Below are 22,118 nucleotides of genomic sequence, written 5' to 3'. Positions count from 1 at the left end.
GGAAGAAGGCTACTCAACTACAACAGTGAGGGCTTCACTCCCCAGCTGCACAGGAAGAGGATGAAAGTCTGTGGAATTTTTCTGTGAACTTACCCTGCACTCAGGACAATGCTGCAAGTCACAGTAAGCAGGTTGTAATAGCAATACGAATATCTGATAAAGCAGATTTTAAAATTAGAAGCCACTTTATTTTAATGAAACGAGTTCTCCATCAGGAAGATGTAACAATTCTTAATGTCTGTGCCTCAGATGCCGTGGAGCACCCAACTTTGTCAAATAGGAGTGGCCATAAAATAACACAGAGATCCAAACACAGTGATAGGTAGACTTTGACACAGTATTGTCACCAATGGATATATCATCCATTGAGAAATTAAGACCTCAGATTAGACCAGTTGGACCTAATGGATATCTACAGAATATTTCTCCCAGCAGCTATATAGAACACATTTTTAGCAGCTCATGGGACATTCTCCAAAATAGTATCAATGTCTAAGTTTAAGAAAATTGAAATTGCCCCTCCTGATGAAAAAAAATAATAATGGTTACCAACAAAAAAAGACACAGAATAACAGAATTCATGGCGACTGAACAACACATTGCTGAGATTATAGTGGGTCATTAAGGAGAAAAGAAAAGAACTTGCAAAATTCCTGGAATCGAATAAAAATGAACATACATTGCCAAACCATTGGGACAAAGCTAAGACAGTAAATAAGAGGAAAGTTTATAGCAACGAGCACCTACGACAAGAAATTAAAGATACCTCAAATTAATAATTGTATATCTGAGTCCTAGAAAATAAAAATAATACAAATCCCCAAACTAGCATAGCAAGAGAAATAATAAAGATTAGATCATAAATAAATGAAATATATAAAATGTTATACAGAGAATCAACAAAAAAAAAGGTTGTTTCTTTAAAAACACTTCCAAGCTGGGAATGTGGCCTGGTGGTCGAGTTCTTGCCTAGCATGCACAAAGCCTTGGATTCGCATCCTTGGTACCACATACACAGAAAAAGCCAGAAGTAGTTCTGTTGCTCAAGTCACAGAGCTCTAGCCTTGAGCAGAAGTGCTCAGGGATGGTACCCAGACCCTGAGTTCAGTTACTAGGACTGGCAAAAAAAAAAAAAAAAAAATGCTGGGCACTGGTGGCTGACACCTGAAACTCTAGCTACTCAAGAGGCAGAGATCTAGGAATTGAGGTTCAGCCAGCCCAGGCATCAAACACCATGGGACTCAACTCCAATTAACCACCAGAAAATTGGAAGTTTCACTGTGGCTCAGAGTGGTAGAGTACTAGCCTTGAGTTGAAGATCTCAGGGTCAATGCCCAGGCCTAGATTTTTAAGCCTTGAGACCAAAGAGAGAGAGAGAGAGAGAGAGAGAGAGAGAGAGAGAGAGAGAGAGAGAGAGAGAGAGAGAGAGAGAGAGAGAGGGGGGGGGGAGGGAGGGAGGGAGGGAGGGAGGGAGGGAGGGAGAGAGAGAGAGGGGGGGGGAAACATCAAACAAAATTGATCATCTTTTAGCAAATGTGACCCAAAAAAGAAAAATCACCCAAATAAAATCAGGAATGAAAAAAGAGATATCACAACAAAAATGAGTAAAATTCGAGGTATTATGAGGGAATAATTTACACCAACAAACTGGAAAATCTTGTAAAAATGGATGCACTCTTAGATAACATCAGTGTACCAAAACTGAGCCAGCAGTTAGCCATTTCAACAGGTCTGTTATAAACTCCCAACAAAGACAAATGGAGTCCTGATTGTCTCACAGTTGAATTCTAAAAGACATTTAAAGAACTAACACACTGAAGCTGGGTGCAGTGGCTCACGCCTGTAATCCTAGGAACTCAGGATGCTGAGATCTGGGGATAGGAGTTCAAAGCGAGCCTGGGCAATAAAGTCTGTGAAACTCTTATCCCAGTTGACATGGAAGTGGGTGCTGTCTCCAGGGGTAGGGCGATACCCTTGAGCTGAAGAGCTCAGGGACCGTGCCCAGGCCCAGAGCTCAAACCCCATGACTGACCAAAAGAAAAAAAAAAAAACTAACACATTGGTAAGGTGGAGCAAGATGGTTGCAGCCTATTGCAACATGAAGGGATTGGTCACTATAATAATCAGCGGAGCCTCTGTCCTTAGCTTGGCCAGTGCCAAGCAATTGGTGAGACAGGGTTCCTCTGCTGTGCTTCTGGACTTGCCCAACTCAGATAGTGAGGCCCAGAACTTAGGAAAGAGCTGCCTCTTTGCCCAGCTGATGTAAACTCTGAGGAGGTTCAAGTAACCCTGGATCTAGCAAAATAAAAGTTTGGCTGTGTAGATATGGTGGTCAACTGTGCAGGCATTGCAGTGGCCATTAACACATACAATGCAAAAAAGAACATGGCTAGGGGCCAGGAGTTTGGCCTACTGGTAGAGTGCTTGCCTAGCATGCACAAAGACCTGAGTTCAAATCCTCAGTAGCACATGCAAAGAAAAAGCCAGAATTGGTGTTGTGGCTTAAGTGGTAGAGCTCTAGCCTTAAAAAAAGCCCAAGGACAGTGCTTAGGCCCTGAGCCCAAGCCCCAGGACAGACAAAAAAACAACAACAACAAAAAACATGGCCCACTCTTTGGAAGACTTGCGGTAAGTTGTCAATGTGAATCTCACAGGTCCCTGTAGGAACTGCCTGGCTGCTAATGAGATGGGCCAGAATGAAGCAAACCAAGGAGGCGAATGTGGGGTTTTCATCAATACTGCCAGTGTGGCTGCCTTTAAGGGCCAGATTGGACAAGCTGAATATTCTGTATTCAAGGCAGCCATAGTTGTTTTGATACTATCCATTGCTTGGGATCTGCATAGGTTTCCATTTCCCTGATGTGACGTGCTCCACATCTCCCCCTTATTTGTTTCATTAGCAGGTGCTTGCCTTACTCAAGGGTGTGCCTGCCTTAGGTTGTCCTCCTCTGGGGATCTTACCCGTCATTGACTACCACTCTAGCTCTTAAGGCAATTCACCTGTAAGGTTGGCAGACCCAAATGGAGATTTTAAGTACGGGAGATGGCCAAAGTTCACAAAGGAAACCCTTCTATCCTCTGGTCTACACCTGTACATCCTGGTAAGGGCCCAGGCCAACCTCATAGGGTTCCCAGTCCGCATCTCATAGCACAGCATATTGTTGCCGGACTACCATTAGCTGAATAATTTTTAACCTGAATTGATCTCTAAGAAACTGAAGGAGCTTATCACATAAGATGTGAAATACAAGGAACCGAGGCAAGTGGCCCACGAAGGGGAGAAGGTAATCGTTGAATGTCTTTGTGGGCGGCGTGGATAATGATGCCCAGGATGAGAAGGCAGGCAACTCTGAGGAATCCAAACACAAGTAGGCAGAATATCCAGTATGGTCTCATCATTCCTGAGAGGGAGAAAGAAAATCATACCTCAAGAGGGGGTGCTCTTGGGTAATTATTTTTTAGTTTGCTAACAATATTTTAAACCTCTAGCCGGTACCCAAATTGGGTTTGGTTCTCCCACTGAGAAGACACATCCAAATCGTCTCCCCACACTAATGAGGGGATCAGGGCCTCTTCATGATCCAGTAAGAGGATCCCTCCAATGGACTTCAACCTTTAAATAAGTTGTCTGATTAGACCAATGTCTCTGAAAGGCAATCAGGCTGATCCCTGGAAAAATTTAAAATGTTTAGTGTAAGCATGCCTGTCCTCAATTGATCATGGGTGTTGCCTCCCCTTTTTTATTAGTTGATTTTTTTTATGGTCTTATTGTGTCTCTCAATTATAGCCTGTCCCTTGGGATTATATGGTATCCCAGTGGTATGTTTAATATTCCAAGTATGAAAAAAATTTTGTAATGATTTGCTCATAAAACAAGACCCATTATCCATTTTAACCTGTAGGGGTAAACCCAAGACAGCAAAACACTGTAAAAAATGGCTTTCAGTGTGTTGGGCTCTTTTGCCAGAATGCGCAGTAGCCCAACAATCATGTGAATGAATATCTACAGACATAAATATGTATTTTAATTTTCCAAAGGGTGCATAGTTGGTTACATCAGTGTGCCAGATAACATTAGGTTTGAGGCCCCAGGGATTGTAGAGGTGGGACTTGTAAAAACGGCATGCACGATTTACAAGTCTTTTATAGAGACTAGGGGGAATCTCTGATGCAACTCTCTCCAATTTAAGTGAGTCAGTTCATGTAACTCTTGAGCTAATTGAAGGTCCTGGTGAAGCTGAGCAGTAGCTGTAATAATCCCATTGGTTACCAATTGATCAGCCATTTCGTTTCCTCACGTCAGCCTCCTAGGCAAATCCTGGTGTCCCCTGAGATGCTGTAAAAAAAAAAAATGGGTTTAGCTCATTTGTTTAACAGGGATTTGAATCGTTAAGGGAGTAATTGGGTTTTGGTCCAGTTTTATATAGGTTGACACTAAGGTTGGTAGCAAATTGACTACATATAGGCTATCAGAAAACAAGTTCATTGATCCATGAACATAGGTTACGGCCCAAGGCAACTGCCTACAGCTCCTTAAACTGTGCAGATCCCGTGACTGGCTCAAAATAGTGGATGTCTTTCCTTTCTTTGGTAGAGAGACAGAGCATATCACTATGGCAGATCCCGCCTTTCCCCCATCTGTGAATACATGTTCTGCTCCAGGGAGGGGCCTAGTGGAAAATAGTATGGGGGGGGGCGTCCATTGTAACCTTGAGAATGATGACAGCCATCTGGAAGTACCATAATGGCAATCCACCTTTCCCATGAAACCTTCCAAGGCAGTGGCAACCTGATCATGTTTTCTTCTGACCCACCCTAAGTCTGACAACCGGTAGGGGATTATCAGCACTTCTGGATCTTGACCGTAATGCCTCAGGGAAATATTTCTACCCTTAATTACTAGGTCAGCCAACTGGTCAAGTTGTGAATAAACTCTAGGAGCTCCTCCTACCGACACATGTATCCATTGAAGAGGCTCGCCTAGCTGAATAATTGCTGCAGAAAGTAGGTTAGAGTCGGGGAGAATCCAGAGACAGAGGGAGCATTGGGGATTATAATGAGCCAATTGTGCTGCATTTAATGTTATCTGAATCTTATTAAATATCAATTGATGTGATGGGGTCATGGTAACAACATCTGTAGGGGCCTTATTCTTTAAAGAATCAAAAAGCAGGAGTTCTTCCATAGGCAGGTGAAGCCAAGATCTCAGCCAATTGAGCTCACCTAACAATTTCTGTAACTCTACCAAGGTGTAGGATGATTGGAAGAGTAATTGGGGTTTGAGAGGAGAGGCAGAGTCCAGTCTAAGTTCAGTTCCCAGAGTCTTAAAGGGGTACTTTGTCATTAGATATATGCAATCCTCCTTTCTGTAAAAGAATCTGAAGTTCCTTACAGGCAAAGTTTAATATCTCATCAGTTGTCCCAATAATAATATCATCCATGTATACATATATATTTATGTCTGATCTCCTCCAAAGGGGTTGCAGAATTTGTGAAACATAATGTTGAGAAAAGGCTGGGCTATTGGTCATGCCTTGAGGCAGCACCACCCACTCATATCTTTCATCTGGCCCCTGGAAATTCACTGAGGGAACAGAGAAGGCGAATTTTTCACAATCCCAGGGATCTAGAGGAATAGAAAAGAAGCAATCCTTGATATCAATCACAATGAGGGTCAAGTCTCAAGGGATGGAGGGGATCCAAGGCAACCATCTGCTCATTAATCTTTCTTAGGTCCTGTAACATTCTCCATTTCCCCGAGGACTTTTGTATGACAAACACAGGACTATTCCAAGGGCTTAAAGAGGGCCTGATATGCCCTATAGTCAGCTGTTCATATATTATCTCTCTTAGTTTTTGTAATTTATATAAAGGAAGCGACCACTGTTCCTCCCAAACTGGAGGGCCCGGAAGCCATTGGATGGGGGGACGATAGGAACAGTGGCCTTTAGGATTGGGGGTGAGGCCTTACACGGGGTGCAGGAGTGTTCTGCCTTGCAGCCTCCAAAGGCGGGTCCCCCCTATAGTTACTAAGATGGCCTGATAGGCAGAATTGCTGTTGATCCTCTTCCTCTAGGGTATCATTATATATCCTTTCATGGACTGTGGTGATGAATGCCTCTGCCTCTCCCAAAATATCCTGTCCCAGTAAGTTGGCTGTTAGGCTAGACAGCACTAGAGGCGCACCTCCCCCTGGCTGCCATCCACATCCTTCCAAGGGAGCCAGTCCTTGGCCTCTTCAGACTTGATGTCACCCCCCACCCCTAACAACTGGGGTCCGGGAATCAATTTCCACTCGGGGGGAACCTCCTTTCTCAGTACTGTCCGATCTGCTCTGGCGTCAATCAGGCAGTAGAACCTTTTCCCCTGCTATGAACATATCCATTTTTGGCCTAATCCCTGCGACTACTGGGATGGTCCGGTGAGCCCTAGATGGATCTCTAGATGAGATGCCTCCTTTGGGTGGAGGGTGCCCCATCATTAGTTTAAAGGATTTCCCTTGATGTCAAATTTAGATGTACAATTTCTTTGCCAATGAAATCCCTTCCTGCATCGGGGACAGGGTGTTTTAGGTGGAGTTTGCCCTTTGATCTGGCTTGAAAGATGTCCCTGTGGGGGATCAGGTCTTATCCGACCCCTAGGCAATCTCTTTTGAAGTGGCCTTGCTGACCACATCCATAACAGACTCCTCTTCCGCTCCATTGAAAGAGGTAAGGGCGGTAGAAAGCACCTCTGCAAGTGAAGCCATTTGGGCTTGTAGGTCCGCAACCAGCGTCTGTGACTGGTGGGCTCAAGTGCCTACATCCTTAGTGGCAACTATCTACCTCCCATAAATCTTTCCTTCATTCCTGCACAGGCCAGTTTGTGGTCTGCGGTCATCCCCTCCCAGACCAGCATCTTGACAAACTGATCTCGGAGAGGCCCACTGGGGGGAACTTTCTTTGAAGGCTCCGCTCTACTCTTTCTATAAGGGTGGCAAGATCCTAGTAGCCTTCTGAGTAATTCCTGCTGTTGGAGGCTCTGAGAAGCCTTCTTCCATTTTTTTCCATGCAGCCAGTCCCAAAGCCCACACCTGTTCTTGGTAGGGGGCAGGGATAACAGCCTGCTGGAGGCCTGTGGAAAAGTGATCACTGGATCCTGATAGCATCCCATAAGTCACAGTGACCAGGGGATTAACAGCCTGGTTCCTCTCGGCCTGAGCAGGGCACTCCTCATTTAAAAAAAGGCACACCATTTGAGGTACAGGGTACTAGGGAGCAGAGCCTTGGTTAAATTTTTCCAGTCTTGGGTAGTGCACTGCTGGAGAGACAGGCCTTGGAGGATGTTGTCGTCCCAGGGCAAATTAGGCCCATCCTTGGAGACCACTTTTTTAAGCTCCTTTAAATCTTGGGCCTCCCAGGGATACCATAGAGCTGGTCTATTGCCCCTAGAGTTAGCATTTACCGGGAAAACCATACATGGTGGGGAGGAGTCACCACTGATTTTATAGAATGGTGGCTTACCCTCATCTTCCTGTTTAACACGAAGTGGTGAAGAGTTTTCTCGGGAAGAGGGATAGTAATATGTGGGGGGTCACTCCATACCCCAGTCGTCCGCCACGAGTTCCGGGGCAGGAGCACTTGGTGTAAGGCTCAAGAGCCTGGCCCCAGAATCAAAGGGGACCAACAATCCCTCCTCAGGGCGAGGCTTTAAACCTGTTTCCTCTGGATCAGTGGAAGGGCTAACTCGCCGTGACCCTGAGCACTCAAAGTTTCCCCAGCTGGCTCGCCGTTTGAGGCCACCTTAGGGGCATCTTCACTGTCCCTAGATGTATCCTTAAGTGAGTCAGGATAGAAGCAGGTCTTTAGGGCTGACAAAGTCAGGTAGACCCCGAGGAGAGGGTCCTCTCCCAGGTTAATCTCCCTCCTTCTTACCACGTGTTCTACATGATTCCAGGTGGCCCAATTGAAAAGATTGGCCACCATTAACCAGGGCGCAGCACGCATTAAGGCCTCCCAGACCTTCTCAGCCTGGGAATCCGAGATTTCCAAACCTCGGCTTTTAAGCATAAATCTCAACGCCTTGAGCTCCAAGTCCTCATGCTTTGTGAGATTGCCCCATCTTTTCAGAGAGACCCTTACCTCGTAACTTGTTTGGCTCTATTCACTGACAGTTTCACTTCGATGAGCACATTTTTCCTGCCCCAAGTTGGGCGCCAGATGTTGGAGTTTTTACTCCTTGGTCCCTCCTGACCCGCGGGAGGGATAGAGAGAACATGTCTCAACCAGGACGAGCCGAGAAAGGAGAGGGCCGACTGACCGCCCATACCCAGCCCTCCCTCACTGGAGGACAATCAGCCGCATCATGGAGACCAGTCAAAGCAGGAGCTCATTTGTTGAGGAAGCCAGTCCATTCAGCTAATATAGGGTGCAGGAGCCTATCAGCACAAAGGTGGGCAGGGGCGGGGGTGGTACTCTCATTGAGGAAGTAGGATGCATGTGTTGTCCGAGTGGGCAGAAGGGTTCGATCCATAGGTGACCTTACAAACCACAGCCACGTCTTCCAACTGGGCGGCAGGCACCATCTCAGCCAGGTGCAGTCCCAAGACCAGGGAATGAGCGGTGGGCCCAGAGTTAGGCCTCCTTTTACAGCATAGGTTTCCATTTCCCTGATGTGATATGTCCCACACTATGCCCCTTGCAGGGAGCCTGATGACCATTTTGTAATTGGCCACCATCCACCCACTGTGCGTAATAAATACTTTTACACTTGAAAAAAAAAAACAAAACACTTCTCAAACTCTTCTATGAGGCAGAAAATCATCACAACCAAATTTGTTTTATGAAGCCAGCATTACACTTAGCCCAAAACCAAACAGCGAGCCAACAAAAAAGAGAACTGTAGACCAATCTGTTTGATGGACATAGATACTAAACTCAAACTCAACAACTAATAAAAAAAAATCTTATATTGTTGATCAAGTTGGTTTCATTCCAGGCATGCAAGGCTGGTTCAATATATATAAATTAATAACAGAGCTAAGGACAAGAATTATATGATCATCGCAACAGATGCAGAAAAAGCACTTGACAAAGTCCAGCATCCTTTAGAGAGTCTCTACAGAAGCTAGATGGGATTAAACATTTCTCAACATAGTCTAAAGTCTGTTTATAACAAACTTACTGCAAACAACAATATTAAACAGTGAAAAACTAAAACGATTTCCTCTAAAATTAGGAACAAGACAAGGATGTCCACTTTCTACAAACTTTTAACATAGTACTGAAATTCCTAGCCAGAGCGCCAGGACAAGAGAAAGACAAAAATGGGATACAAATAGGGGATATAAAAAGGGAAGACAAACTCCTTATTTGCAGGTGACATGATCCTGTGTCTAAAGGACCCTAGAGACTACTACTAAGCTCTTGAAGATGACAAATAACTTGGGCAAAGTAGAAAGATGTAAACATAACCCACAAATTTAGTAGCTTTGGGCTGGGAGTTTGGCTTAGTGGTAGAGTGCTTGCCTACCACACATAGAAAAAGCCAGAAGTGGTGCTGTGGCTGAAGGACAATGCCCAGAGTTCAAGCCCCAGATTTGGCAGTAGCTTTCCTGTATACCAAAAATTTGATGATTGAAAGTGAGGTCATTCAACTCCATTTTCAATACTCTTTTAAAAACAACAGCAAAAACAACAAACCAGGAAGTGAATGTCTTATACAATGAGAATTATAAATCCTCAAAGAAAGAAGTTGAAGTAGACATTAACATATGGATCAATCATCATGTTCTTGGATTGACAGAATACAGTTAAAATAGCACTACTGCCAAGAAAATCTGGAAATTTAATGCAATGCTCATCACAATATCAGTGTCACTCACTGAGATAAAGAAAACAATCCAGAAATTTATGTTGAAACACAGAGGGCTCCCAATTGCAAGAGCAATCTTGAAACAACTACAGGAAAGAATAAGAGAAATTTCTTGACATAAGCAGAAACTTTTTGATAAAAGGTCCAGAGAGAGAATTGACAAATGAGATTGCATCAAACTTAAATGTTTCTAACTTAACATGAATGAGAGATTTTCACCAGCTGTATATCATACAATGACCTAGTATACAAAATACACAAAGAGCTCAAGAAACTAAACTCTCAGTGAGTCAGTCAACAACTCAACTTATAAATGTGCAAATGAACTAAATAGGGACTCCTCCAAAGTAAAAGTGGCCAGTAGACACACCTTAAGAAATGCTCAGTATCTCCACCACAAAGGAATAACAAATCAAAATAAGAGATGCTATTTCACCCCAGTTAAAATCACTATCAAGAAAATGAACAAGAAAAGCTAGGTACGGTGGCTCATGCTTGTAATCCTAACTACTCAGGAGGTTGATATCTTAAGATCACATTTCAAAGCCATCCCTGGCACTAAAGACCATGAGACTCTTATCTCCAATTAACCACTAGAAAACCGGAAGTGGTGCTGTGTCTCCAGGGGTAGGATGGTAACCTTGAGCTAAAGAGTTCAGGGACAGCACCCAGGCCCAGGGGTAGGGCAGGTAGCCTTGAACTGAAGAACCCAGGGACAGCACCCAGGCCCAGAGTTCAAGACCCATGATCTACCAAAAACAAAAAGGAAAAGAATATGAACAAGAGATGTTGTCATAGATATGGGGAAACAGGAACCCTAATACCTTGGTGGTGGGAATGGAACCTGGTTTAACCACTGTGGAAGGTAGTTTGGAAATTTCTCAAAAACCTAAATGTAGAGCTACCCTATAGCTGATAGATACTACTCTGGACATTTATATAAAGGATTACAGGTCAGGGTACAGTAAAGCCATTTGGGATAAACTGTGTACACTCTTACACTATTCACATTAGCCAAAGTATAAAAACAGTCTAGATGCCTTTTAATGGATGAGTGGATCAGAAATTGTGATACATATGCAAAATGAAATTTTACCCATCCATCAGGAATGATATCACATGGACCTGGAAAAATTATATCATCATGCCCAGGGAGACAAAGGACCTAATTTAAAGTAAAACTCATACAAGGTCATTTGCACATGAACATACATATATTAACTGAAGTGTAGTATATGCAGGGGGAGAATTCAAATGGTATGACTACTTAAAACAACTCATTTTTTCATCATATATACAAGGCAGCTGATAACTTGAAGTTTGCAAGGGGATGGGAATCAAGTGGAGATGGTAAGTAAATCAGAGGAAGAGGAGAGAATGTGATCATAATATTCTCTGTATACTCTGAAACTAGGAAAACTGGTGGGAAAGTATTGGGAGAGATGGGGAAGAAGAATGAATGGAGTGATATTAGTCAAGATGCATTGTAAAAACTGACATTTTATTGTAATCCCTTTATACAACTACTGAAATATAATAAAATTAAAATTTCAAAAATAATCATTACTGTTTCTGATAAAACACCAAAACTAAACTATTTTTGCAGAAATATTTGCTGTCTATTTGATGGAACAGCACTCAGTGAGTAGTATTTACATACCTTTCATGTAGCATGACAAATTATACTATAAAACACTGGAAATGAGCCAAGGTGCTGGTGGCAGACCTGTAATCCTAGCTACTCAGGAGGCTAAGATCTGAGGATCGAGTTTCAGAGCAGCCCAGGCACAAAAGTCTGTGAGATTCATATACAATTAACCACCAAAATCTGGAAGTGGCACTGTGAGTCAAAGTGGTAGAGCACTAGCCTTGACCTGAAGAGCTCAGGGACAGCACTCAGGCCCTTTGCTCAAGCCTCACAACCACACCTCCCCTCCCTCCCCCCCCAAAAAACACTGGAAATTAAGCAATGTACTACAGGATGAAGCAAGGTATTATGAAACTTAATGGTACCAAGGAATCGAACTCAGGGCTTAGTGTATGCTAGGTGTGCACTCTACCACTAGGCTATGCTCCTGGCTCAAATTTTTTTTTGTTATGTTGTGAACAGAAGGGTTACAGTTACATAATTCAGGTAAAGACTACATTCTTTTGAACAATGCCATCCTTTTCCTTCCTCTCTCCCAGTCTTACTCTCCCTCTCCCACCCACAAGTTGTATAGTTTACTTTCAGCATTAATACCGAATACTTGTGTGAGGGAGAGATTTGAGTCAGTTAGGTTATTACAACTGCTGACTGTCTTACAGGTTCCACCTCCCTGCTGAATGCTCAGCTAGAACTAGCTGCCTACTGCTACCTAGGAGACTCTAGATGACACTGCCAACTCTTTCCTTACAGTGTGCAGACAGAAAGAGTAGGCATACTCCAAAGTAGAGTTGGCACACAGGTAGTAAAGTAGATGTACATAAGCCATGGCCAATCCTAGCATTAGGGGAAAAAATAGAAGTGTTAGAGTGGTGGAGTGCTTGATGTCAGTTATGAGTCCTCAGGGAGAGGAGCTGTGGGAAGGCCCTACCACTTATCTGACCCTTATTTACTTAGTTTGCTTAGTGCATTGATGAGTAAGGTCCCTGAAGACAGGCATCTCTTTCAGGACTTGTTCTGTATTTACTCATTGTCTTAGTTATAAAACCTTGGCTTTAAGGAAGCACAAAAATTGTGTTGAACAAGTTCAATGGCAAGTTGAGGAACCCAAGAGTGAGATTCATGACTTGGATGCATTTGATGTTCTCAGATGACTCTGTTGTTTAAAATACTTTTATATCACCAGTTTGCCACATGCCTTATTTTCTCAAAGACAAAAGGGTCTAGAAGACAGGACTGTGTGTAAAGGACCGACATACAGCTTCATATTGGAACCAAAGCCTTGGAGTTTTCAGACCACTGGACAGTCAAAACAGATGAGTCAAAGCATTAATTGAGCACAGAATTGGGAAGGTTGTTTTATATTTTTGGTTTTATAGAATCATAGAACTTTCCCAATGTTCATCAGATCAATTAATAGGAACTTCATGAATTCAGGAAGGAAATTCAGGAATTATTCACATTTTATGCTCTCGGAAGGTTTTGTTCAAAAGGATCTATATCAAATGCATGGATGTACACCCCATTTTCTCCCTGAAAAGGAAAAAGCTATAGGCTGAAAAAGACTGAGGCCAGCTCTGGTTAAATGTCATGCCTTAGGACACAGGTTCTGAGGTGCACTGGGAAGTGTCAAAGCAGATAAATCAAAATATCCTGATCCTAGATAATAAGACGTGCAGAGACTGTGAGAGCTTTTTTGAAGATCATTTGTTAGGAACAGTTTGTTATACTCCAGAATCAACAGAGTTTAACAAGAAAATAAAGCTATAGCAAGAAATCAAAACATGATGAAATGCATCTAAAAGAAAGTCTAACTTTCCAAAGTAATTAAGAAAAAAATACGCCAAAGGAATACATTAGAAAAAAAACTATGGAGAAATCATTTGACTTTCAAATAACATGAATTTACTGCTATATAAACTGTTAAATGATGAAAATGAGATGTATTAAAAGGTAGTCCAGTACTTTCTATGGTGTATAATTTCAATGAGATTTGCATACATATGTACATATATTTCAATATATGTATGTGTATGAATATATATGAAAGCAGAAGCATCAATTTCCTATAAATATTTCTACAAAAATAAATCCTTCCAAATATAATTTGTAAGGCCAACATCTCCATCGTATTAAGATAATATACAGATACACATGTAAATGAACTCAGATGCAAAAATGACTATCAAAAGACTTCTAAAACCAAGTCTAGCAGCACATAAAGATAATTCACTAGGATCAAGTGGGATTTATTAATGGAATGAAGGATGATTTAATATGCAAGGACAGTACAATAAATAGGATCAACCACATCAATTAAGAAAAGTATGATTTTCTCAAACAAGGTAAACCTGATAAAATGTTAAAAGTATGGTGATATTTTGAAAAGAATATCAAAAACATGTATAAGACTGACATCTGAGGAAGAGAGAGAAAGAAATTGGATTCCACATAATTACAATATTCTAACCCAAGTGGGCTGATTTTGCTAAAACAAAGGGTAAGATCTTTTTTTCTTTTTGGGTTTTTGAAACAAGGTCTACTATGTAGTGTAGCACTGCCTGGCCTCAAAACTCACCAACCTGCTTCTAAAACTTCCACAGTGATGTGACTCTGGTAAGTACTATTTCAGTTTTTAAAAAAAGACTATTTATAATTGTGATATAGGAATGTAAACCCTGGGTTATTACCTCACTGTAACTTATATATGGATAAATTTAAACTCTTTTCCTCACCTATTCTAAACATATAAGTAAAAATTCTCCAAGAGCAATGTACTTACTCAAAATAGTAATCTTTTTATTTAAACATAAAACAAGAACCTCATTAACTCAGACATATCATTGTTTAGAATTTGTGGCCAATGTCCTAAGACAAAATGAGCACAGCTGGTAAGACAGTAAATAAAACCTAAAATTAAATGTAAGTATTGATAAAATCAAAATAGAAAATATGTTTTCAAAACAATTTTATTACCATAATTGATATTTTTACATGTAATTTTGTTGGCAATAACATTTTCTCTGGCAAAACAGCAAATAAAAATATTCACAAATTTTATAAAATTGCAATCTGAATATCCAATACATTTTTTCAACATAAAATAACATTGCTTAGATAAATAACAAAAAAACCAGAAAGCTCATAAAGGACTACTCAAAAAAACTTGAAAACATAAGTACTGTCCAGCAAAACCACTGGGACTAGCACAATGAAGTTGATTGCAGCAATATACACAGGAGCTAAGCTATGGGAAAAGCCCCAGTGTCTGACACCTACAATTAAAGTATCCATCAATAAAATGTGATGTTCGCATACAATGGAATGCCATAAAGAATGAATTTTCATTATTTAAAAGAAAATATATTGAATTTGAGAATATCATGTTAAGCAAAGGCAGTCAGGCTCAGAAGTATCAAAAATTTTGCATGGTTTTGCTCATAGGTGGATGTTAGATATGCAAGATAAACACACAGAGAAGACCATATGTATATGTATATGAGTATGGAAGATTTCTAAAAAGAGATTGGTAAATGCATCCCAACTAAAGCAGGTTAGGATTATCTCAGTGTAACATGTCCATGTAGAGAGGTTTTATGTGTTCTGCTGGAGGGGATGGGAGGTGGTAAAGAGAATGCTAGAGGGTGAATAATGAAATACATTGCATGTGTGATGGAAGTAGAAAAATGAAGCCAATCAAAAGCTGTTGGAGCATAAGAGGTGTTAGGTGTGGGCAAGTATGAATGAGGAAATCAATTTGATTAAAATATTGTGTGTGTGTGTGTATATATATATGTATATATATATATATATATATATATATAATGTGAAATACCAAGTGAAATCCTCCTGTAAGCAATTAGCATACACTAAGAGAAATGAAGGATGGGAATGTAAAACTGTAAAACAGGTACTTCAGGAATGTGGGCATTAGTGGGAAAGTAGAGATGCAACAAAGAGGTTGAGAGACGATGAATATTGTCAAAATAATTTTTGTTTGAAATGTACATGTGTGAAAGTGAACAATGAAGCTTATGGAGACCATTTAGGAAATGGGGTCTGGTGGTAAAGAAGAGTGATGGAGGGAATAAGGTACATCAAGGTGCAAGGCATGCATGCACATACGAATATGTCAAAATGAAACTTCATACTAAAAACAATTGATGAAAATCAAAAGGTTGGAAGCTCCTGTGGCTCTAGCTTATAGTCCTAGTCACTCAGGAGGCATAGATAAAATAATCACATTTCATACAGTAAAATACATGTTCTTCTATCTCCAAAAGAAACAATAAAAGGAGAGCCGGAAGTGTGGCTCAAGTGGTAGAACACTGGCCCCATTAAAGCCCAGATTTTACACTATGGCCCTGTTTTAAAAAAATGTGGGGAAAAACTTGAAATAAGTTGAAATTCATTAGAATGCCTCCTTATTAACTGAACATGTGAAATTAAAATTTTTGAATATCTTATTCAAAAAAACTTTTGACTGTATTTGGTCAAAACTACAATAATTATTGCAAATACAAGCAGGCTTCCTGTACATCATAAAAAGCAATATGCCATTTCAAAAAATTGTGATGTCTCCAATTTAGCATGTTTAAGTATACGATAATCACTAAAGGCTCTAAAATAAAATTAAACACTTCTTCAGGGCTGGGGGTGTAGTCCCAAGGCCCCAAGTTCAAACCCCAGTACTAAAAAAAATAAGGGAAATCTTCAGATAATTTTGGTGCTAGTGAATGAGGAATGGTTTTTATTTCTATGGGGATTTTACTTTAGATTTTAAAATTTTACTTTCGGCTTACCAGAAGTAGAAGTACTGGGCTATTTTGAAATTTTCCTTTTAGTTTTGAAGGGGAGATGGCTCAAAGTCAGATATATTCACAGTAATAGATGATGCTGTCATTGGTCCTGGCTGAAAAGGACCCAGGGACACTTGAATCACAACTTGGGTCTCAGGAGGCAATCCTTCTAGTTGCTTAGGCTTCTTAAACATTTGGTGACATTGGGTCTTGTGCTGTATTTTCTCCTTGAAAGTCAGAAACTGCAACCTACATTTAGAACACTGATGGGCACACCTTTCCCAGTGCCCCCTATAATGACACGTGTATGTTGGTGCAGTTCTGAAAATTCTGAGACAAAACAGACAGAGTAGATAGTTAGTATTTGCATGGCGCGTTTTAAAATGTGCTATCACTTCATCAAAAACTGATGACCTATATTTGCAAACCTGACACACATAAGGCATCTCCCCAGGCTTATGATTGTCCTTCATGTGTTGTAAGAGAACTTGATCTGTTTCAAATGACAATTCACAGATTTTACAGATATTTGAGTGTTTTTGAGGAGAATGCACTTTGTCAATGTGACACTGCAGCTGGAAAGGCATGGGGAATTTTCGGTGGCAGTGTTGGCACGTGATATCATTTTCCCAGTTGTCACTCTGCTTTTCAAGTTCTAAATGGTGCCTCATATGATTCATAAACTTCATATTTTTTAGAACTTTCTGACATCTGGAGCATTTAAAGTGTATGAGAGTTTTCTGTCCTGCACGTCCATGTCCCTTATGACGTCCATAGTAGAAATCATCAAGTAAAAGAATCAATTTTCCTCTCTTGGGATCAGAGGCCTTGTTCTCATGTCCTAGACTTGAGAAGTCTGATTTTGTCCCTCCATTTGCTCTATCAACATTTAAGCTGATTGGCTTGAAATGAAAGGCTGTTGGTGGCCCACTCTGGACAAGACTTAATGAGGCATGAACCTCATTTGAGGATGGCTTTTGCTGAGGATTTACTGCTTGAATATTGCCGGAAAGAGACAAAGCTGTAGAACGTTTTCCTATGTGTCTATCAGTAGGTTTAGCTCTTTTTCGATTTGTGCTCCTTCTTTTAGAAGTGGTACGTCGACGCTTTGCCACACGAGGATTTTCGCTCACACTTTTCACTGAAGGTGCTGCTCCTTCTGCGTGATGGCATGAACTTGTGAGGGTAACCACAGGAGAACACTCTGAGGACCTAGTGGGCATGACTTGTAGTGAGTCATTTTTGTAATTAGATTTACATAAAGGCTTAGTAATGCTAGGACTGGCTGATTCAGATGGTGATCTTGTTTCTGATGTAGGGTTCATATAACTTGTAGGCTGCAGTCTAGTATCTTTTCTTAGGTGATTATACATTGTTCTTCTTGACCCTGGGTTGATTCTGTTCAAAATATTGGAAACAACTGGTTTTGACTTCGAAATTACACCAACGAAGACCACGTCTGCATCCTTATCCTCTTCTTGTTGGGTTGCTTTTGAGCTTTTCTGTAGTTCTGCATCTTGTTCTTCCTCACTTAATAAATACAGCTGATCCATTTTTTAATGTTTTAATTCTTGCACAGTGCCTTTATATAAACTGTCACCTATGTAAGAAAGTATACATCAGTAAGTATACAAAATACATTCCTTTATTCAATGTTCTCCAAACTGTGAGACAATTGTAGTGTCTGCACTCAACAAAGAAGTACACTGAGGATTAAATGGCAGCTTGAAAATGACAGCTGAGTACTAACAGTTCACACATGTAATCCTAGCTACTTTGGAGGCTGAGATGTGAGGATCCAAGGTTAGAAAGTAGCCCAAGCAGGCAAATTTGTAAAACTGTTATGTCCAATTAACTACCAAAAAAGATGGAAGTGGAGCTGTGGTTCAAGTGGTAGAGGGCTAGCTTGAAGCAAATAAGAGCCCAGGCCTTGGCCCGGCACAGTGCCTCAAACCTATAATCCTAGCTACTTAGGAGGCTGAGAACTAAGGACTGCATTTCAAAGCCAGCCTGGGCACAAAAAGACCTGAGAATCTAATATCCAGTTAACCTCTAGAAAATGGGAAGTGGGGGTTGGCTCAAAAGTAGGGCAGTAGCCTTGAGCTCAAGAGCTCAGGGACAATGTCCAGGCTCAGCGGTAGGGTAGCAGCCTTGAGCTCAAGAGCTCAGGCACAACACCCAGGCCCAGCTTAAGCCCCATGACACATGACCCCCCCACACACAAAAAGAGTCCAGGCCTTGAGGTCAAGCTCCAGTACTGGCACACATGCGTGTGCATGCGCAATTGCCTGTTCAAAGCCAGTCCAGGCACAAGGGCACAAAAGAACCTGAGACTCTTATCTCCAATTAACCTCTAGAAAACAGGAAGTAGGGCTTAGCTCTAGGGTAGGGTGGTAGCCTTGAGCAAAAACTCAAGGACAATACCCAGGCCCAGGGGTCGGGCAATAGCTTTGAGCCAAGAGCTCAGGGACAGCCTGCAGGCTGAGTTCAATAGTAATTATATTACTATATAATTTACAAGTACAAATTCAAGACTATTTAAATAATTATTCAGTAAGAAATGTCACAAAAATATGAGCCAGATTTGAAAACATGGCTTGTTGCAGTCAACATTCTCCTTATATAGATATGGTTTGCTTGCATATAGCAGTCACTTACTTAACACGTGTTTCACCTCCTAAGCAGTAATGACATTTTGGTCAGACAGCTCTTTATGTGTGGAAATTTTGGATGCATAGCAGATGTTTATCATCATCCATGTCCTGTAGCCAATAACTACTATAGCAATTTCCCAGCATTGACAACCTTAAATGATTATCAAGTGTGGTGTGGGAGAACTGCTAGCAAATCCAACCTTCTTCTAAGGATCACTTCTACAATTCTAAGTAATAAATTCAAGGGATTTCATCTGTATTCCTTGACATCCTTTTTTTTTCTTCCCTTGCTGGTCCTGGAGCTTGGACTCAGGGCCTGGGCACTGTCCTTGAGCTTCTTTTTGCTCAAGGCTACCATTGTACCACTTGAGCCACAGTACCAGATAATTAACTGGAGATAAGAATCTCTCACAGACTAGCCAGTCCCTGGTGGCTCATGTCTGTAATCTTAGCTACTCAGGAGGCTGAGATCTGAGAATCACAGTTCAAACCCAGCCTAGGCACTAAAGTCCATAAGACTCTTATTTCCAATTAACCACCAGAAATCCGTATGTGGCACTGTAGTTCAAGTAGTAGAGTGGTAGCCTTGAGCTGAAGAGTTCAAGGACAACATCCAGGCCCAGAATTCAAGTCAACTGACAGACCAAAAAAAAAAAGGCTTTCTTGCCCCCTCTGGCTTTAAACCATGATCCTCAGATCTCAGCCTCCTGAGTAGCTAGGATCACAGACATGAGCCATAGTTGCCCAGCTTCCAAATAAATGTGGAGTTAAAGTTAGTAATACAATGATACATGAATGGAGAGAGGTAGAGTGAGCAGATACAGTCACTGCATTCAATGTACACTATGTAAAAACTGAGCTACATAACTTGACAGTAGGGATAAGATGGGGAAAGGGAGAGGTGAATGATGGAAAGGGTCATTGATCAAGATGCACTGTACGCATTGTCTGCTTTGGAACTGAAACACCTTTATATAACTATTTAATGAAAAGTAAATTAAAAAAACCAATTTGCTGGGGTTGGGAGTTTGGCTGAGTGGTAGAGTGCTCACCTAGCAGGCACAAAGACCAAAATTCAATTCCTCGGTACTACATATATAGAAGTGGTGCCGTGGCTCAAGTAGTAGAGCTGTAGTCTTGAGAAAGCACAAGGACAGTACTCAGGCCCTGAGTTCAAGCGCCAGGACTGGCAAAAACAAAAAGAAGCCCAAGTTGCTTAACAAAGAAATCATAATACATCCTAATATTATAAATGTTAGCTGTTAGCAGGTAATTCTAATTTCCATTCCCAATAATGTCCCTATCTCCAAACTGAACTATATTTAGGTTCACTCATATCTTAACATTTAAGTATACTCCAAATAATTCAGTCTCTTTGTCCTTTTAGTTACATACCCTCCAACACTATGATAGGCCTTAAAATATTAAGGTAATTTATCTTGTCAAAAAAGTCCCCCCCACTTTTTTTTTTTACTAGTTACATGCTTCCTGGGAATTGCAAAAGAAATTCTAAAGTTGCGAAAAAGATGCCAAATAAAAATATTACTGATTTCATTTTAAAATGAAAGAAAGAGGGAGGAATATAAAGTACATCTCAAAAAAAAAAGGGAAGGAAAGGGACTGTGATATGAAGATGGAGGCAGAAATTAAAGTGAAATGGCCTCAACCCAAAGAATGTTTTACTCTCAAAATGTAATCCCAGCTGTTCAAGAGGCTGAGATTTGAGGATTGTAGTTTGAAGCCGGCCTTGGCAGGAAAGGCCATGAGATTCTTACTTCCAACAAATGACTCAGAAAAAAGCTGAAGTGATATCTAGCTTACCTCAGATGTCCGTTGAAACCTTCAAGAACTTGAAAATTTCATATAGTGATGTCTAGCTTACCTCAGATGTCCATCGAAACTTTCAAGAACTTGAAAATTTCGCAAGCAAGTGAAGGTCACATCCTTACTTATTTACACATTAGATTGTGTGGAGCTGGGGCTTGAACTCAGAGCCTAGGTATTGTTCCTAAACTATTTTATTCAAGGTTAGTGCCCTACCCGTTCAGCGACAGCTCCCCTTCCAGATTTTTGGTGGTTAACTGGAGATAAAAGTGTCATGGGCGTGGTGGTTCACGCCTGTAATCCTAGCTACTCGGGAGGCTGAGATCTGAGGATAGTGATTCAAAGCCAGCCAGCCAGGGCACTAAAAGTTGGGGAAACTTTTATCTCCAACTAACCGGAAGTGTCACTGTGGCTCAGGTAGGTGGAGCCCTAGCCTTGAGCTGAAGTGCTCAGGGACAGCCCCCAGGCCCAGAATTCAAGCCCCACGACTGACATGGCTATGTCTGCCTGGGTGACCTTTGAACCATGCTCCTCCCATCTCAGCCTCCCAAGTAGCTATGATTACAGGTGGGAGCCACCAGTGCCCAGCCTCTATGATTTACTTTGTGTTATTTTTCTAAGTTAGGGCCTCCCTATGCAGTGCAGGTGGCCTGAAACGCAAGATCCCCGGTGGCGGGATTACATGTGTGCCCTCATGGACAGGGTCTGAGTGAATGATATTTACCACCACAGTCGAGGCCGAGTCTGGCTTGGGCCAAGCGTCAGGAGCCAGGTGACCTCTTCCTACTGCGATCCCTGCCTGGTCGAAGCAATGTCCTGAATAACGGGAGAGAAACGGTGACATGCGAGAGGGCCGTGGGGAGGCCCGGTCCGGGGAGAGGCCTCACGGCCGCCCCTACCCCACAAAGGCCGCTCGGCGGCCAACGGACGGCGTGGGAGGCGCCCTGACTCGAGGGGCTGCGGCTGGGGCCCTTCCCGCCTCCGCTCACCTTGGCGCGGCACCACACCTTGCCCTGGTCCTCGGGAGTCCCGGTCGCTAAGGCGCTCGGCAAGGGGCAACGCCTACGTCTAGAATCTTCCTCGAGCCCTGGGCGCCTGACTACGGCTTCTCTGCCACGGCTCGAGCCCAGGTCGCCTGTGATTGGCTGCCGGGTATAGACGCACGTGTGGTGGGTGGGACTCCAGACGCTTCGATCTGATAGGTCGTGAAGACTGTCACTGGAACACGCCTGCGCCCTGGGCCTCCTTGGAGGGACGACACACCAGGGCCTTGACCTTCACCCTGGCCCTCTGAATGGAGCTTCAGTCTTTGCATCCTGATCAAGTCCCTACCCAGATAGATCA

The 22,118-nt window shown here is 42.0% G+C and overlaps 1 protein-coding gene and 1 pseudogene across 2 annotated transcripts; one reads left to right on the top strand and one right to left on the bottom strand.

Annotated features, from left to right (window-relative positions):
- Positions 1-1,492: 1,492 nt before the first annotated feature.
- Positions 1,493-2,990, top strand: LOC150054417 (3-hydroxyacyl-CoA dehydrogenase type-2 pseudogene; annotated as a pseudogene).
- Positions 2,991-16,015: 13,025 nt separating this feature from the next.
- LOC150054416 (zinc finger protein 280B-like) lies at positions 16,016-21,878 on the bottom strand. 2 transcript variants are annotated; one of them, XM_090346769.1, is made up of 4 exons: positions 21,764-21,878; positions 21,499-21,590; positions 20,003-20,136; positions 16,016-17,896 (listed from the first exon to the last, which is right to left on the bottom strand). In XM_090346769.1, the coding sequence occupies exon 4, from the start codon at positions 17,847-17,849 to the stop codon at positions 16,338-16,340; it is 1,512 nt and encodes a 503-aa protein (XP_090202895.1). In that variant the 5' UTR covers positions 17,850-17,896; positions 20,003-20,136; positions 21,499-21,590; positions 21,764-21,878; the 3' UTR covers positions 16,016-16,337. The 2 variants fall into 2 exon arrangements, with proteins under 2 accessions (XP_090202895.1, XP_090202893.1); XM_090346767.1 differs by lacking the exon at positions 20,003-20,136.
- Between the last annotated feature and the right edge of the window lie 240 nt (positions 21,879-22,118).

Source organism: Megascapheus bottae, chromosome 15 (genome assembly GCF_031878675.1).
Source record: "Megascapheus bottae isolate mThoBot1 chromosome 15, mThoBot2.hap1, whole genome shotgun sequence".
Lineage (NCBI taxonomy): Eukaryota > Metazoa > Chordata > Mammalia > Rodentia > Geomyidae > Megascapheus > Megascapheus bottae.
The sequence above is the reverse complement of the archived record's forward strand: the minus strand, read 5'-3'. Positions and strand labels throughout refer to the sequence as shown.

Excerpts from the sequence above, each read along its gene's own strand:
- LOC150054416 (XM_090346769.1), bottom strand. The coding sequence starts at position 17,849 with ATGGATCAGCTGTATTTATTAAGTGAGGAAGAACAAGATGCAGAACTA.